This window comes from Gambusia affinis, linkage group LG06, assembly GCF_019740435.1.
Source record: "Gambusia affinis linkage group LG06, SWU_Gaff_1.0, whole genome shotgun sequence".
In the NCBI taxonomy this organism is placed as follows: domain Eukaryota; kingdom Metazoa; phylum Chordata; class Actinopteri; order Cyprinodontiformes; family Poeciliidae; genus Gambusia; species Gambusia affinis.
In genome coordinates, this window is record NC_057873.1 from 19831406 (window position 1) to 19849390 (window position 17985).

Below are 17985 nucleotides of genomic sequence, written 5' to 3' on the forward strand. Positions count from 1 at the left end.
ATTTCCCATGATTCCTAGCGGCATGTTTTGTAACTTCTCTTCCAGCGGGTCCTACCTGAAAACATCACATTCTCCTAATTTTGCTTAATTTTTATGCACATTTTGATTGAGTTTTATCAATTAAGGTTTAATTGAATATGATGTTATCATCCTGCCAATTTTATCTTTACAATAATTTACTTGAAGTTATGTATTACCTTTACACATTACATTTAAATCAGTTAATCTATCAATTTAAATGAAGGATTTTTATTCTTTAATTTGAATATTTATCAAGTTTAGTTTTAAAAATATCTTTATTAGAGTTGGATTCTTACTACTTTAATTTTGAGCAAATAACTACAGAAAAAAATAAACTTGGTCTCGCTTTTCTCATTCCCCTTGTTTATGGCCAGCAGTTTCCTTTACAACATTAGCTAATGCAAGTCCAGAGACAAAAGAGAACAACATGTTTTCATTACGCAGCTGAAAACCAAAATATATTTCAGTTGAAAAAAACATATTGTTACTAAGCCAAATACCTCTATTTTAAAAAAAGTTTATTAAAAATGTGATTATTTTTGATTAATTCATTAAACAAAACATTGAGAGCAGTGTCAGTTTTTATATGAACGGCACTCCTGCACACAGCCAAACACTAACCCATAACCCTACAGAAAAGTTTAGCAATCTAACTTGAAGGTTTCACCACAACATATCCTGCATATTTCAACCTAATTTAGTCCTACAAGGAAGCACTGAGCAGAATAAAAGCTTTTTAAAAAGTGTCATTATGTTTTAAAGAATCTCTTTTCAGCGTAGAATAACCTTGGCAGGGCTGTACAGCTTAAATATGAAATAATTTGAGCTTAAGATGGTCATATACAGTCTTCATTCCTTAGAAAAACATAAAATATGAGCATTTCAGGCACTTTGTGTGGAATGTAAATCAAAAAAAAAAAATCTAAGTCAAATTTTATTTGTATAGCACATTTCAGCAGCAAGGCATTTCAAAGTGCTTTACATACTAACAAACACAGAAACACAAAGTCATCTTTGCTTTTGGGTTCTTGCTTTTGCATCCACAAAAGGTTTACACTCCTACTGTGTTATATGGAACGAAATGTTATTGCAATGACACCCACCACAGGGGGCGCTCATTCTCACTGACTGAGCGACTACATAAAGTAAACAAAATGTTCAGACAACTTTCTGATTTGCCTCATGTCACCCCTCTGCAGTCATACTGTGTCTAATAACAACGTAACTTTTACTGTAAATTACTGCAGACAGCAAATCAGCTTAACTCCAAAAGGATCCTGGATCCCAGCACTAATGCAACATTAGTGTCATATTTCCACCAACCTATCACTCACTGTACCTGCTTTGGCGGCAGCTTTTTGTGACGGGTAAAACCCTCCAGTACCGCCGCCATATCCTCCATAACCGCCTGCAAGACAAACATTTAGAAATTACCATTAAATCATTATCAAGAATTTAATTTGAAATGATTTTATAAATAACATTTAACTTCTTTAATAACCGTAAATAAAGTAAAAAATTTGAAGCACCAAATCAGTTTTAATTCAATAACGCAAAATACCTACCGATCCCAGTTCCTAGATTTCCATAACCTTGGTAGGAAAAAAAACAAAAACAAAAAAAAAACATTAAAAGCAGATAAATAAAGAGAAGTATAACACAAAAAGCACCAAGCTCAGGTTTGGGGGTGCAGTGAATGTTCGCTGGTCAAGAAATTTCATATGCATGAACATGCACAATGCACATAATAATATATCTCACAATAAATGCAAATGTATTTTTCAATTTTTGGCCCCTACACTGAGCCTCTTTTGAGTGCCTCAGCTCCAACTCGCTGTATATGACTTTAAATATGACAGTCGACTGAAACCTCTGAAATTTGTTTGGGGTTTGCGGTATTTTGTTTCCCCCGTCAGGCCACCTCAATGAAAGCTTTCTTGGAGGAGCAACTAAGACCATGGTTTACTTTACTGGAATGCGTAATGAGTTACTGCTGTAATTACCCTTCAATAAAAATAACATTGTTCAACATTTCATCACAACTCTCTCCAGAGCCATGCAAAAAAAAAAACCTGCATGATGTGGATTAAAAAATTAAGTTTGAGACACTCAAAACAAAATCAGGCGCATTAAAATTCAGTTTTTGAGAAGAGCGTTGTTGAGGGAGGAGAGCTGACTTTTATGAAGCTCAACGCCCGACAGAAATGGTGTGAATCCAGCTTTTCAGCCTGGTTGTATTGTGATCTAAACATCGGGGGAAGCGATGGACTCTTCTGAAAACTTAAAATAGTATCTATGTTTTCATCTGAGGGCGTCAAAAAAGCTGAGTTCAGTTGGATGCATAAATTAAATCACGCCTCAGTTTGGGTTTCCTCTTGATGACAAGATTGAAACATTTAAAGAGGGAAGTATATGGAAATGGAAAACGTGTGGGAGAGCGAGGAGGAGGAGAAGAACATGAAAATAAAACACTCACCACATGCTTTTCCAGCAGGAATCAAAGCCAAAGCTCAGGAGGATTTCAAATAAGGCACTAAATACGATTTTATCATCCATTTACGGGACTTGAAACAGACTTATCATCAACAGATCCTGTCATAAGAACTATCATTAGCCCAGCGGCTACACGTTTTAAAAAGGTCAGGTCTTGGTTTCCTGCATCATAGTGGACCAGGAGCATCAAATCCTGAACCCTGCAGTCCCTCGTTTAACTCCTGGCTCAGGCCATTTGCTGCACATCGTCCCCACTAGAGTCAAAAATCCCTTTTGGATTTCTCCTAGAGAAAGGGATGCTTTGCTTCAGACAGTCTTTCATTCACTCCTTGGTTAAAATAAGTTAAAAAAATACAGAAGTATTTTTACTTGTCTTATGTACAGCAGTGTGTAAAAGCGTTTAAATCAGCTTACGTTTTTCATATTTTGTTTCCAAAGAGCTAAACGTTAGTTTAAAAAATTATCTTCTTTAGGCTTTCAGAAAATCTCTCAGTTTTTCTTTTAACTTACTACTTTCACATCTTGCCAAATAAAGAAATTAAATTGCAAAAAAGAAGGACAGTTAAACATGCAATTTCAACTTTTTTAGTAAATACAAATCTGAAAAATATGTATTCAGCTCCTTATAGTCAGTATTTTATAGAACCATCGCTTGCTTCAACTTCAGATGTTTTGCAGAATGTCGCCACTCGCTTTTAAAAAGGGTGTCATTGCCGATTTTTGACTCTGAATATTAGCCAAAAAATTAAATCTTGGTCAGATGAAAGCACCTACTTCCACATGCTTCTAGCAAACTTTAAAGAGCAAATGAAACATTCCTTTGAAACGTATGAATTGTATGACTAAACATTAAAGAAAGAGCAGCCAAATGGCAAAGCAGAAATTAAGAAACACACAGTAATAATAGAAGAAAGTTGGACTTGTTGGAAGAAATGTACAAGGAAATGAAGGATGACTGAAGAGTTTTTCACATTAACTCCAGATTTCTTAATTTGTTAGTGTTTTTTGGACTCTGTGTGGATGACATTTTAATAAAATCAGTTTCAGGAAAAAATTAAAACAAAGTTGGCCTAAAAACAACAACCTTTCCAAACAAAGACTCTTTCTGAAACCAGGAGAAACATTAATGGTGCCAACAACTTTGTCCAGCAAGAAATTTACTTTCATCAACAACTGAAAATAAAAAAAAAAACCTGGGATGAGAACAACTGCGCATGGGAAACAATTCACCGGGATACAGAGATCGGGGTGGAGCCAGTCCAGCCAATTGCAGGTGAGGAAACTGTTCTGATGAGGAGGAGCAGGAGGGCAGGAGGAGGAGGAGGAGGAGTGTAGCGATAGGAGGAAAGATCAAGAGTGGATCAAAGCAAATGTGGGCACAGCTCTCGCCAAAGCCTTGGCAACAGAGACGGCGTGCAATACCATGCCAGATTTAAGATAATCCGTCTCCTTCTGCCTTATTCCTCCGGATTTCTCAACCATCTCTAGACACATGTTGAGATAATAAGTGCAATCAATTTTTACGTAAATCAAACTGATCGTTTTCCATTTTCCAGTCGTTCCCGTGCTAACGTGAGGACTCTGTCTTATCATATCCCCTGGATCTGTTGGACAATGACGCCAAGAAGGTTTCTGATCAGCATCCATCGAACTGCAATGATGTATAACGCCATTAAATTCACCAAATTGACTGGTTTACACAATGTTCCAAAGGAGATTTAGATGTGTTCTGCCTGTCAGCACGTCTTTAAGAAATGCTGTGAGCAGCAGAATCAAAACAGGATTCTGGAGACTCTTGGTTTATAAATCAATCACCTGTGCTCACATGTGCTTTCAGTCACCGGGTTTGCTCAGAGTCACCCTGCACCTGCCCCGCTGAGCTCAGCTCTCAGCCCTGAGGCGTGGAGATGAGAAGCAGACGCTCAGATTTTGGTCAGAAAGGGTGTTGATCTGTATCTGAGACCATGACTACAGGCCTTGAGCACAAACACAAAAACAACAAAAAAGGGAAAGAAAATGTACTTTTTGTACTTCTGACATCATCTAACATTGTGAAAACAAAAATACCAACGCACAAAAATACCACACAGATGGTGCATGTCCAGGGTCAAAGCATGAGGAGCTTAATTGTTTGGCGTTTATCCACTGAGGTTTCCTACAAAGGTTCTCTGTTCAGTCACACTCACACCGTCTTGTAAGCTGAAACAAGCATGCTTTTGTTGGACGACAGAAACCTACGTGTTGGACGTCTGTTGAAACAGAGTTTGTTGTCATGAGCCACACAAGTAGAAGTCTGATATCAAATCTTCAGTTTTCTTTGCAGCTGCTGCCAGTATTTAGCTGATTGCTGACAAGCCTGAAGCATTTCTGCACTCTGATATTGTGACTCATTTTCTCCACGACCCTCAAGACAAAATAGAAACCCGCGGGGATCAATTGAGATCCACTTTGACTTTAAACCTTGGACTAGAAGATCCATACTCAACATGGAGGATGGAAGTGACAGGAACCTGATATTACCCAGAAGGTGAGGGCTGAAGGCCAAGAAAGGGAAAGTAGAAGTTAAATGAAACAGTACGGCCATGCATCACACTTTGCTTCATTTGGATAGAAAAACAAATAAAAAAACACAAATAGGATTTTTCTGCCAGTTTCCATCCAGAAAAGACCAATAATGGAGAAGCAGGACCATGAGTGCAAATCTGGAATAAACTTCTTGACACTTCGTTCCTCTGTCTCAAAAAGCTTATTTCGATTTCCCCGTCAAACCAGCTCCTCCCCTAAACTGGTGCTAACGCCTGCTTCGAGCCAGCTTTTTTCTGTTTCCACCTCAACGAGGTTTGGCACAGACTACCTGGTTTTATCACCGACTTCTAACTTGTCATGGGAAAAGAACAGATTTCGTCTGAAGGTGGCTCATTATGACCAAAAACTAATAAAATGTAAGCAGCACATTTAAAACTCCCGAGTTACACCTAGTTTATGACTGATGAATGCCATCATGTGACATTCAACAGGGGATGTGTTCCCGTTTCAACCAGAAGTTGAAGCATAAAAAAAATGTTGAATGTATACAGAGGCAGTATTTACAAATACACTTCAAAAAATGCCTTAAAGTTTCAAATATATATACTGTACAGCTAGTTATTTTGATGTTCTTCTACTAATTGTTAAATATAGGCAAAATTCGTGGTGCACGGACATGTAGTGTTTAAAATGAGAACTGCAGTGAGTGACATGCATCTCAGACAAAGATAAAGATGGCATCTAAGCGATCTTGTTGATGTCATAATTCTTTTGAGACATCCGTCCCTCTACGGTGTTACAAAGCTTTTTTTTTAAAGGCAGCATGCGTTGGTGACATTCTTAACATATGTGCCTCTGATATTTCCTGGCAGACACACGAGAACCTTCTGAAGACCAGTCGACGCTCCATGGTGCGATCAATCTGTGATCCTTTTTATAACCTGCTCCTTCACTTCTGATGGACCTCCCATGACGTTTTTTTTATCCGAAGGTGGTGTTCATTCTTATGAAGATTTATGAACACCATGATATTGTGTTCATAAATCCTCTCTCAAATGCATTGTGTAACTTCTGTTTTCCAGTACTGTTGTTTAGTGGCATCGCTTCTCAAAAATCAGACTTACGTTCACATATGTGCACCTTTCACTCTTATGTCCAAGACTGTTTAAAAAGGTTTTCACCACAGTATTAGATTAATACATAATAACATAGTATTTAGCAGATTGTTTATCTAGGATTGTCAAAACCAGGCATTGTTTGTGACCCTGAAGCCAAGCTACAGCTATTTATTTTGATGTATGTCAACACATACATCCTCTATTCCAAATAACGCCCTTCGAAGTCTTGATTTCATCGGGTAGCTTTTAGGATAAATGTATCTTTTTTTGAAGGATTGAATGTCCCTTAATTAAACAGCTGCCTCCGGCCAGACAAATATTTTTCAATAATTCTTTCTCTGAAAGAGGGTAAGACCACCTGGAGGCTCCGTCAAACAGATGTAGAGCTGAGATTTCCAGATCCAAACAGTAAAAAAACAGATTGTCAGGAACACAGAGACGCAGCTCATTGAAAGATGCTACGAAAAGAACCAGGCCAAAAGTTAGGCGCTTCCTTCTGTTGTCTGGTGTCAGAGCCTCCCTTATTCTGTTAGAGCTCTAGTTTTCTGAAGTCTCAAGTTAGGTAAAAGAAATTCAGATGAAAAAAACATTGACAGAATCTTTAATACACCTAATAATACTCTGAATTTTCAATCCTAGCTCTCTGAAGTTCTCTGTTTATGTTTTCTCCCTCTTTTTATCTTTACTTAATCATGTTTATGTATTATTAGTAGTACCAATAGATTAATTGTTCATTCCAGGAATGGCTACAAAACAACAACCTTTCTATTGATAGGATGTTCCTTAGCATAAAGAATGTATTCCTTTAGAATGATTACTGATATATTTGAGATTCATATGGACAATAATCTTGGTATACGACTCTTATTATACCCTCTGGTGGCTGTTTCTTGTTTCAGTCGGACTGTCCCAGGGCAGCTGTGGTTACAGTCTGCCACCGTCAGTGTGTGAATCTGCATTTTAATGGGTGAATGTCGTGTAAAGATCTTTGGGGTCCTCTGGACTAGATAAAGTCCTAAACACGTACAGACTATTTACCATTTACTAGATTGTCTAAACATAAATATGATCAAGTAGCCGTATCATCTGCTCTATTTAGTGGAAAAGCCCATTTATGATTCTTTTTCATCCCCTGCAGCTGGTAGCAATCTGATCAGAGATCAGACAGTTAGGGCTGCTAAGCAGTCACCAACATGGCTTGTTTTTAAAAAATAGTGGTAAGTAAATTCAGCTGGTCAGATCAGAGCATCTGTTTGTTGGGACACAGAAGAAAATAATGTGATTTGTGTAGCTGAGCTGTTTCACTGGACTGTTCATAAACATGCATCAAAACCGAATGGAGGAATAACCATTAACATGATGGGACGTTTTATGTGATGTAATGATGTGGTATTGATCTGACTCCCTGATTGTGGAAAAGAACCACTTAAAAACCGATCACAGCACCGAATCTGTCATGGTGGAAATACCCAACGTTTGTTACTTTAAAAAAAAAAAGATTGAAACACAGCGATCAACATGTGTCTTTGGTATAAATTTAAACATTAGATTTGCTCTTTGTACAGATTTCAAGTGAATATTTCTAGTTTTTTTTCCCTCCACCAAATGATTGCAAGCTGTTCTGATTTATATTTTATGCAGCACCCTAACTTTTGGAGAAACCGGGTTCCAACTCAGTATTGCCCAACAGCGGTGAGTCATTTGTTGTTGCTTGTTTAGGAATGATCTCAGTAAGAACAAGTATTTCTTTCTTGTAAAAGGAGTCATAGAAATGTGCCCTCGAGTACGTACAGTATTGCCCCCTGCTGTACCAAACATATCTCTACTCAAAGTGAAGATAGATACTGGGGCAAAACAGCCCAGACGTTGCATGTGTCAGTCTTTCTGTCACTAGCCATGTTCCCAAACTGGGGTCCAGTACAAATGATGGATGTGAGCCAGTGTGAGCAGAAATATCTGGTTTCAATCTGCACTGAAACGTCTCGCTCATTCTCCACTGGGGTTAAGTAAGGTAATTCTGTTTCAGAACCAGAGGAGCACAAGAACCATTAATCAAAACAGCGTCCTCAATCTCTGGGTTCCTTCTTTTCCATGTTTCAGCATCCTGATTCTGTCCTCTCCAGAGCAGTGTCTGAGGGGCCGCTCAGACGAGAGGCGTTAGTAGCAGAGGGAAGCCAAACGTGAGAAGCGAGGAGAAGTATTGGCTCGCTCCTTTCCATCTCCTGTTTTCCTCCCCCTTCTCCCTGCTTTGTGAACCCGCTGGCTCTGGCGAAGGGTTTAATTTAGGAGAGCAAAGAATTCCATGGCAGAGATCCACCATAACTGACAGCAGACGCGAGGAGAGCGGATTCTGGAGCTGGAGCTCTCCGAGTGTCCAGGAAATATCCGTGACTTGTTTCTCATGGCTTTCTCTGTTCAGTCCCTTTTGCAATCAGGCGAGCTTATAGAAACAAATCTTTAGTCAAATACCACAGAAAAAGGGCTTGACTCACATATTGCACAGCTGGAAAGCAGCACTGGTGTGCAAAGTGACAAGAGGGTGACAGATGGATGATAAATTGTCCTGCTTGTGTAAACCTAAACATTGTGTTTAAGCTGGGAACCACAAACATGCAAAGAGAAAGGGGCTTCAAAGCTGCACAGAGGCATGCTGTGGCAGCACATGCAACACTTTGCCAAAGTATTCATACCTCTTCTCATTTATTGTCATGTTACCAACTCAAATTTCAGTGTAGTTTTGGATTTCATGTGACAGACCAATGCAAAGTAGCGCATAGTTGTTGAAAGTTGAAGAAAAAGGATACATTAAAAAAAATCTCTATGTCTTATTCCCCCTTTACTTTGATCCCACTAGGTAAAATTCAGTCTGTCTTTAGAAATAACTTATTTAGTTAAAGAGGTATAGGTGTGTATGTCTTTGGACCTAAAGAGGAATGATGTAGAAGAATCTGCACACATCTTCACTTATTACAGCTAGAAACCAGCAGCTGAAATCCGGGTGGAGTGATGGACGCAGAGCCGAACCTTCAGAGTCACAAAAAGTCAGTTACAAAGTCGGCCTTCTGACTTTGTAACTGTCAGAAGGCTTCTGGGCTTCATTTCTTCAGCTAAAGGACTAATGTTGCAGCAACATATAGAGAAACTCATCCATGTGTTTATGTTCGGTCGCATTGATTATTACTGCAGAGGGAAGCACCTAAGTGTCTTTACAGGGAGAATCTCTTGAAATTACAACTGAGCTGTTATAAAAACTAGCTTTATGGAGGAAAGCCATGAAAGGCCCCATTCACAGTTTTCAGAAGCTATGGTTAGATGAGAACAAAATGGATAATTTTGGCCTAAAAGCAATAGCACTGGATACAACATCCCCATTGTGACATTTCTGATGTCACCTACGTGGATGATTTTCTTCAGAAAGCAAATGAAAATGGTGCAGGGTTTTACCTTCCTGTAGGATGAAAATTCTAAAAATACAACAAGAGCTACAGTGGAATTATTTAAACCAAAGCATATTCAGCTGTTAAAATGGCCCAGTCAAAGTCCAGATCTAAATCCAATCCTGAATCCACCATAAGACTTGAAAGTCAGAGTTAGCCGTCGCTTTCCATCCAATTTACTGAAGTTGAGGAGTTTTGTAAAGAGAAATTGGAAAACATTTCAGACTTTCTACTACAATTGCAGAGAGAGGAGCTCTAAAGTGTTTACTTAAGGAGCTAGCATGTGCCCACAGATTTTTATTTTTTTATTTTTTATTTTTATGTATAAACCATACATTTTTTTTCCTTCCACTTTACAACTAAGCACTGCTTTGTGTTGATCCATCACATAAAACCCCAATAAACACATTGAAATTTGTGGTTGTAATTTGACAAAACGGGGTGGGAATTGAAGGGTCAAGAACATTTTCACAAGGCTCTGTAATGTTGTGTTTTCATGTAATGCAAGCAAATATGTTCTTGTAGATGAACCAAATCTTCAAAGGCAATCAGAAGGCCAAGGGAGAATCAGCGGTTCACAGTGACTGACGGGTAGTGAGACTCTTCTTCGGCTACGGTCCAATGAAGATTTGCACTTCAAAAACTAAGCCCCTCAACATGCCCGTAACTGTGATGACATATTTTTTTCAGTATCAAATTATCACGCTTATTTCCTTCCAAGTTGGTGGATAGATTGCATTCTTGCACGTTGACGCAGAAACTGAATGATGTGAGGTGCCGCAGTGATTCCAGATTGCGTGAGACAAGTGGACATACCAAGGCTCTCCCTTGCTTCCTCTCTGGTGACCTCCCCTACTCTTTGTCGCCTCAAAGTGCAGTGCGCTGTCAGTCATGGGCATCAGGCTGTGAAAAAGCAGGACCGTGCACATGCGGGACTAATTATGCATTCACACAGTCGCACCGAAGGTCTTTTCCTCGCTCACTTGGGGTGAGCCAGTCTGACTTTGGCGGCAAGCCTTTTATTGTTTTCTCGTTTCCTTTTCCATGCAGTCATTGACACGATCGACAAGAGGTCCCAAAGCCTGAACCGCCCTCTCTGCCAGATGACCTTCCAGAGCAAAACTGCCAGAGGTCCCATCAACAGACCGGGGCCGTCTCCTTCTCCTATGGTTAGGAAAGTGTCCACGTAAAAATATGCGCAATAAATCTGCCATCTCAGCTGCTCTGGGTGGCAATTTAAAATTTTATAGAGCTCTTCTACATCACACTATAAAGCAAAAGCACTTTGCTTCATTGCGCAGCAGGAACTAACACAGATGAAGGAAATTTGGCAATCTTACCCGGAGTCTCACCAGCTAAATTGGGCATCAAACATATATATCAACTCTGAGGCACAGGGGTGATTCTTAGAAAGGGCTCCAAATTAAGCACAACCATTAAAGTCACCACAGCATGATGCTGGGATTACAAGCACCAACACCGTGCTGCCAAACCCGGCTGCCATGCCCGCTGACGCCTGCTGCTGGGTGACCTCAGCCAGACTCTGTGGTCTCTCACCACCACAAACTTCATTCGAAATGCAACAGCGGAAAACAGCTCCATTCCTCACTTTTAGTCTGTGCCGAGTTCATTTGAGAGCCATGCGGATCCGCAGCGTCTGATGTCATTGTTTACACTACAACTCTGACAGAGCAGAACGCAATCGAGCTTAGACTTTAAAGTCATGCTAACATTTCTCCCTCTTTCTTGTTCCTCAAAGAGATGAGAGTCTTACTTCACATTTTATCCACCTCCAAAAGGAATGTCACAGTTCCTCTGCCAACATGGAGCCTTGACTCCTTTATCCAGAGCTCATACCATCTGGTTCCAGCTTGTATGCAGCAGCAGCACACACTGGATACATGTGAGGACAGCAGCTCGAAAGACTGATCATTTCTGTTCACGGAGTTTCATCTGCGGGGATGTTCAACTGAGCAAATTACACACAGGATGAGAAAACCAGTCAACAAACTCAGCCTGTGGCCATGGTATGCAATGTTGGCCAACTGTGCCGGTTTTGTATCGCACAGATGGTGCACACATGCACCCACTGAACGCTTTCCTGATAAGTCCGGGTTGAAAAGGAAGACGAGCTCCCCCTCGATATGTACCAATTAAAAAGCTGACGTTAGGTTAACGACGTCAAAACTGTTGTCAAAATTCTTCGGCCACTTTTAGTGGCAACAACTACCTTCGAGTCTTTACAACTTCCCAAAACTGACTTCCTTACTTTGTTTCCTGCCCTCTTCTTGAATGTTTTTAGATCGGCCCATGATGTGTGGCAGTTTTGCATCTTTTAGCCTACTTCATGTTGTCTAATAGGTTCTACTTTAAAGATTTACCTGATTCTGTCAATCTGGCAGTAATTAGACTTGGGTGTGTCCTTTAAAGCTGAATAAAAGAGTTGGTCGATCACACTTAATTCATAATTTGACAAGAAGGATAATTACTGTAGCATATTATGAATAGTTTTTTTCTCTTAACAGATGAAAAAATGATTTACCAAGTTATATTTTCTTAATTATAAAGAGAAGAAATGTGTAAGGTGGCTAAAAGCTTTTCACATTGCTGTATATAGAGATATTACTGCACGGATAATCAACACAAGATATACCAGATGCCTGAAGGGCAAGCACTGATGTAATGTAAAAATAGCTCATTTCTAAGGTCATCTAGCCCAGCCCTGAAGCTGATAAATACTGAAATATCCAAGAGAAATCCTTCACTGAGATGAGATGACTACACTGACTCACATCACTGTGAGCACAAAGTAAACAAAGAAAAGACATCCGAGTTTTTACAGCAACCAAAACTTACAGATTTCCACTAGCAAATCGTTTGGAAATCAGTAAAAATAAACAAACATATCAAAACCGTGCAAGCTCAAGATTAGCTATAAATACCACATTTTAAATGTGAAGGAATCAATTGATTTCTATCATCGTCACTGAAGAAGAAAACTCAAACTGTACAGCTAATGTGCTTGTGGAATATTACAGACCTCCCAGCTCTTCAAACCCCAAGCAGCTCTGTAATTTACATAAGCTTTCACAAATCTACAAAACATTCCTCCTATTCAACAGTCTGAAGTGCACTCTTAAAAATAAGCAACACACAGTTTTTTTGGCTTCTGATCTGTTTTTCTTGAGCTTTTAGGGAAATAAGAGAGAAAAACTCTCCCCGTCATCATATAAACGGCACTTAAGTGGTGCTTCCAGATGGATAACGATAGCTGTCCAAGCTCCTGGCCAGTTGGAGGAGAGGATTTAAGAGCAAGACAAGAGATTTAACAATGGCGCTGATGAAAATAAATAAATAAAGTTAAGTAGAAAGCACCAAACACACAATCTCTAAAGGGCTATTTATAGTAAGAGTGTCTTGCATTTTTAAAGACCCATGGCTGTGGATCCCTATAAAATATGGAGTTGTGGTTCTCAGGACACACTGTCCTTCACGTGTTAGATGTTTTTCTGTTCCAGCATTCTTGAATCTAATAGTTTCCTTACCTCCTCAGCACAACAAAAACGGCTACAGAAGCGTGTTTAATCACCAGTTTAATTAAATTACGTATGTGGAAACAACCGAGACGTGAAATCCTGAGGACTACGACAGAAAACGACTGGTGGATCCAGAGATATGTTTTACAACTTTTAGATGCGTCACTTCTCCTACACACCTAAATCGAATGGCTCGTTACCAGGCCCCCGCAAAGCCGAATGACATACTGATGGGGGAATTCAGCCACTTGATTCAGGTTTTTACATTTTTGTGGTGAAGAGATTAAGAGCCCCTATTTGCTTATTTTTCTCCAGATTAGTTTGCTAAGACTTTTGAAGACGTCTGCGACAAAAACTTTTGACATAATTCAAAAAGTATGGTTTAAGAAACAAAAAGGACCTTCTAAAGTGAACAAACAATGTGCTCGGGCCGGCCTGTGCTGGGTGGGCCAGGTCCTGTGGGGTTGCTGCGACTCCGCTGAAGCAGAGTTTCCCTTGCAGTCGGCGCAGGTTCCAAGATTACAAAAAGCGCCAGATAAAGATTTGATGTTGGACAGATTAGGGACACAAGTCGAGAAGATAGATGAGGGGAGAATGCAGCCATTTTTCAGTTTGTTTGAATAAGCGAGTATGTCTGTGTAAGGCTGCCATCGTGTTGAAAGAAAAACGGCATGCCTCCCTGACTGGCTGAAGTACCATTTTACTTATTTACGCTGGTATGTCCAAACGTGTTTGGTCACAGTTGTAACTGCGTACATATGAAGATTATGAGCATAATTCTGATCATGCGCATTCATACACAGATGCTTGGAGCCTCTGGCAGCTCAGACGACGGGTCTGAGCATTAGTAATGAAAAACATGTGCGTTCCAGACACTAAACCTTCTCCAAGCTCATCTTCTTTTGGCCAAACTCTCTTGTCCTCACCTCAATCTATCCGTCTTCTTTCTTTCAGCAGGCTCTCTAAGTATGTGTGCTGCACAAACGAATGTGGAAATAATTCTGTTTTGATGAAAAGGAAGTGATATGTGCATATGACATTTGGCTTGATTACAAGCATTATTTGGCCTTCCCGTCCTTTGTGCATTACACAGTCTCCCCCTGTGTGTCCTCATAATGTCTATCATATCTTTGTATCTTTCCACCTTTTCCCTTTCTCTTTGTCATGAAGAACATGAGGTCACTTGGTGCTAGTTCAAACAATGACCATAATGTGAACCAGAATCTGAAGAAGTACCAAGAGGTGAAAGCTTAATGTTCGAACTAAGATCTGCAGATTGGAAATGAGCGAATTGGGAGAAAAACGGTTTCCAAAAAGGAGCGTTTCAATCTCTGGTGCACTGAGGAAACGACTTGAGATCATAATTGAACGTTTGACCTCTGATCTTTTTCTTACCATTAGGCAAAACATATCAGCCCACTGAAAAGCTACGCGAACTGCAACCCTTCTCAATGAGTAAGTTGTTGTTGAAATTTTATTTTCTGTTGAGCCATGTTAGCCATTCATTCAGGCTGCTATAAAAAAAGAGCAAGGTTTAGGAGGGTCCTGGTTTAACTCAATCCTTTTGCTAATTTCACCCAGCAACAGAAACGAGCTCTTGGCTAGAGGAAGTCAATTTATACCTGCTTTGTTCCTGAGGTTTATGAATCGGAGAATGACGGAACTGATCCGTAGTCGACTTCAGTAGGCACCAGAAAGGCTGAATGGATAAGCAGCTCTGTTTTATTTTTCTGAGCTGTCTGGCATGGACCATGTTGACTTTTGGAGCTCTTTGGAAATCTTCAAAATTAAGATAATGGTCTGTAAATAACCAGAGATTATTCATACCCCTGGCAGATTTAGATTTGGAGTAATCTTTTAATTTCACCCACACGTTTCTTTTGACTTGAGGTAGCATTAACGTTTTGGACCGGTCAGGTCAGATCAGATTTGACTCTGATAATCTGCAGAGGGAACCACAGATTAGGGTTATGACAAAGGGACCTTCCACCCTCAATGGCTTGAAGCTCAACAGCAAAGACAAATCATCAAAATAACAGTGGAAACATGCAGCAAGATGTTCGTCAACTATAAAACAACAAACATTTTCTACTGAATATTGAGAAGCGTGTGAATTAGTTTGAAACTGCCAGTTTCTAATATGGTGCAAATGAAGGCAAATGTAAAAACTGATACTCTTTTTATTTTACACGTATGATAAAAATTATTTTGACATCTGATTTATGTTGAGCAGAAAACTTATTGCTTAAATGAAAATCAGAAGAGTTTGGGTCGAACTGTTCGTTCTCTGGAGAACACAGCTGGAAGAACCAGTCATTCAATAGGCCAACTCCTAAAAAAAAAGAAAAGATCCATCCATCCCTTCTCCAATTTTCATAAATATTTAGTCTTTATTCACTTTATCAAATCCCCATTTTGTTTGGCATTGCTTCTGTTGGAAATATGCATATTTAATGAATATACATATTCTAATCACAACAAGAAGCCTAGAAAAACTATTTCTAGTGCCTTTTTAATTTGTCTTTTGTTTTTTGTTTTTTAAAGAGAAAATCTTTTTGAAATTCAAATATAAAAAAGACGGAGCCTTAAATCTCTGATTGGTACATATTTAAACCTTTCACCTTCAAAACAGATCAATGATTTATGGGTTATAAATGGTCACTCCAATGTGTCCATTTTCACCAACTTTGCAGCCCCCCTGAAATGGAAGCTGTGGACTTTGAATATTTAAAAGTCTCAGAGAGTTTCTGGGAGAAAGATCTGCTGTTGGATTGGATTAAAATCAAGCTTTTCAGCATCAACTCAATCTGCTGTGTTCAAAAAGAGAGACCATAACATGCTAAACGAGAACCTTCGTTCCTCAACTTGATCACTGAAGGTGATGATTCAACACAGACTGCAAATGATCAAGGAAACAAATGACCAAGGTTCTGGTGTGGCCTTGTCACTCTCCTAAACTCAGTTCAATGGGAAATCAGTTTATAGTGAAAAGTTTATAGTTCTTGTGAATTGGACTGAGCAAAAATACCACCAGAGATGTGCTGTTACACTTGGTGACAACCTACAATAAATGTCTTATGATGTCCTTGCCAATAACGATTTTTCCACCATTTTCTAAGTCATATTTTGCTTCAGGATCAAACATCTTATTCAGCGACATGCAGAGACGTAATAAACTTTTATTTAAAGTGTTTTTCTGGATTTTTGTTTGACGCTCTGTCTCCCCACATTAAATTGAAGGCATCATAAATATTTGAGACTGTTCCCTTTTTTTTCAAGGCAGCACACTTATAAATTCAACAGGGGATAAAGTAATTATAACCCGCAGTGTTTTAATGGAGCTCCCTCTTCTAACGCCAAACTGCATTTTTGATCTGCAGAAACTGCTGAAATATAAATGTTATACTAAATTGTACTTTGTGGATTTTAAAAGGTTTATGATCTAGAAAAAAAAATAAAAAATCACAGTTAGATTTTAATTAACTCCCATTTGTATATGCAACCTAATAGCTATTCAAACTTGTTGTAGTTAGCTTGTGGCAGAAAAACAAAATAATCTGAGCTGAGTGAATTAAGTAGATTGAACTGAAATAAATGTAACTGAATTGACCAATCAGCTGGTATTTTGAAGGAGGCAGCAGGAACGTTTCTGCTCCGGGGTTTGAGACCTTAAACTCTGATCAAAAGCAGCTGAATGCACATCAATCTAATGGTCAATAGAGACATGAAAGATTTCTCTCATGTGTAGACTTGAGGAATCCCATTATTAAAAGAAATTGATGAAATATTAGAGATACAATGATGATTTTCACTCCGGACTTCAGACTGACTGCTGAACAAAAACACAGACTCTATAGTAATTCCCTCTCCTCTCCAGACATATTTTTTTTCATCTTAGAACAAGGTCCTGTATCGGTGCAATAAAGCAACCACCAACAGTAAACTCCGTGTTTCATTTTAACTACCCTCAAGTTGCCTGAAAGAGACAAGAAGTGTACTTGCAACAGCCAACTTCTTGTAATTATGCCATAAGTGCTGGATCCACCTTTGCTCACAGCAACACAGGAAAAGATGCAATGTTTAACAGCTGTTATAAGAACAAGGCTGCAGCTTTCGGTGCGCTGTCGAAGCGGAGAGCTGACAGGCTTCACAATTAGTGTAACATTTACAAGGTTCTGCACGAACTGTGGTGCAAATCACTGCAGTCACGCTCCTCACACATCAAGCTGCTGTTCTCTGCTACAGGCCATGCAAGGTGCACATGTGGAATGCAAAATTGTTACACGGATTGTGCCTAAAATGACTGGCGGCTCTTTATGTGCATGCAGGTATCCATAACAATGGGACTCTGAACGCTGATTAAACGTTGAATCAGTTTTAGGTTTTCTGGTAGCAAATTGTTTTATCAGGCTTGTTTCTACTGCACCAATCAAACACCGATGGATCTGATTGAGCCTCGGTGAGGTTTGCCAACAGATGATCTGCATGTCTGTACAGCTGGAAAAACTTCAGGTGTAGGCAAATCCACACCAGCCGATTGAAAGCCACGCAAATCTATGCATTCCACCTTTTCACATTTTGCTGCATTGCAGCCACATACGTCAGTGTACTTTATTAGGGTCTTAGCAAATAACAGTGCATAATTGTGAAATGTTACAAGAGTTTAGAAAGTTTATATAGATACAAATCTGAAAATTGGGGTTTGTGCTTGTATTTCAAATCCAAACCACTCTGAATTAATAACAATTTAGTCCCAGAAGGAAGCTAGCCGTTCTACAAAGGCCTCAGAGGATTTTCGGAAAATATTAGTGAAGACCAATGAACACAGCAGACAGAAGAGGGAGAAAGATATTA

The 17985-nt window shown here is 39.3% G+C and overlaps 1 protein-coding gene across 12 annotated transcripts in view; it reads right to left on the reverse strand.

Annotated features, from left to right (window-relative positions):
- elna (elastin a) overlaps positions 1-17985 on the reverse strand; it is a 63240-nt gene that overhangs the window by 26024 nt on the left and 19231 nt on the right. For all 12 annotated transcript variants that reach the window (XM_044120540.1, XM_044120537.1, XM_044120545.1 and 9 more), the window contains 2 exons: positions 1587-1613; positions 1361-1429 (listed from right to left, as the gene is read on the reverse strand). In XM_044120540.1, coding sequence (XP_043976475.1) covers positions 1361-1429; positions 1587-1613 — 96 coding nt within the window. The remainder of the gene's footprint in view (positions 1-1360; positions 1430-1586; positions 1614-17985) is intronic.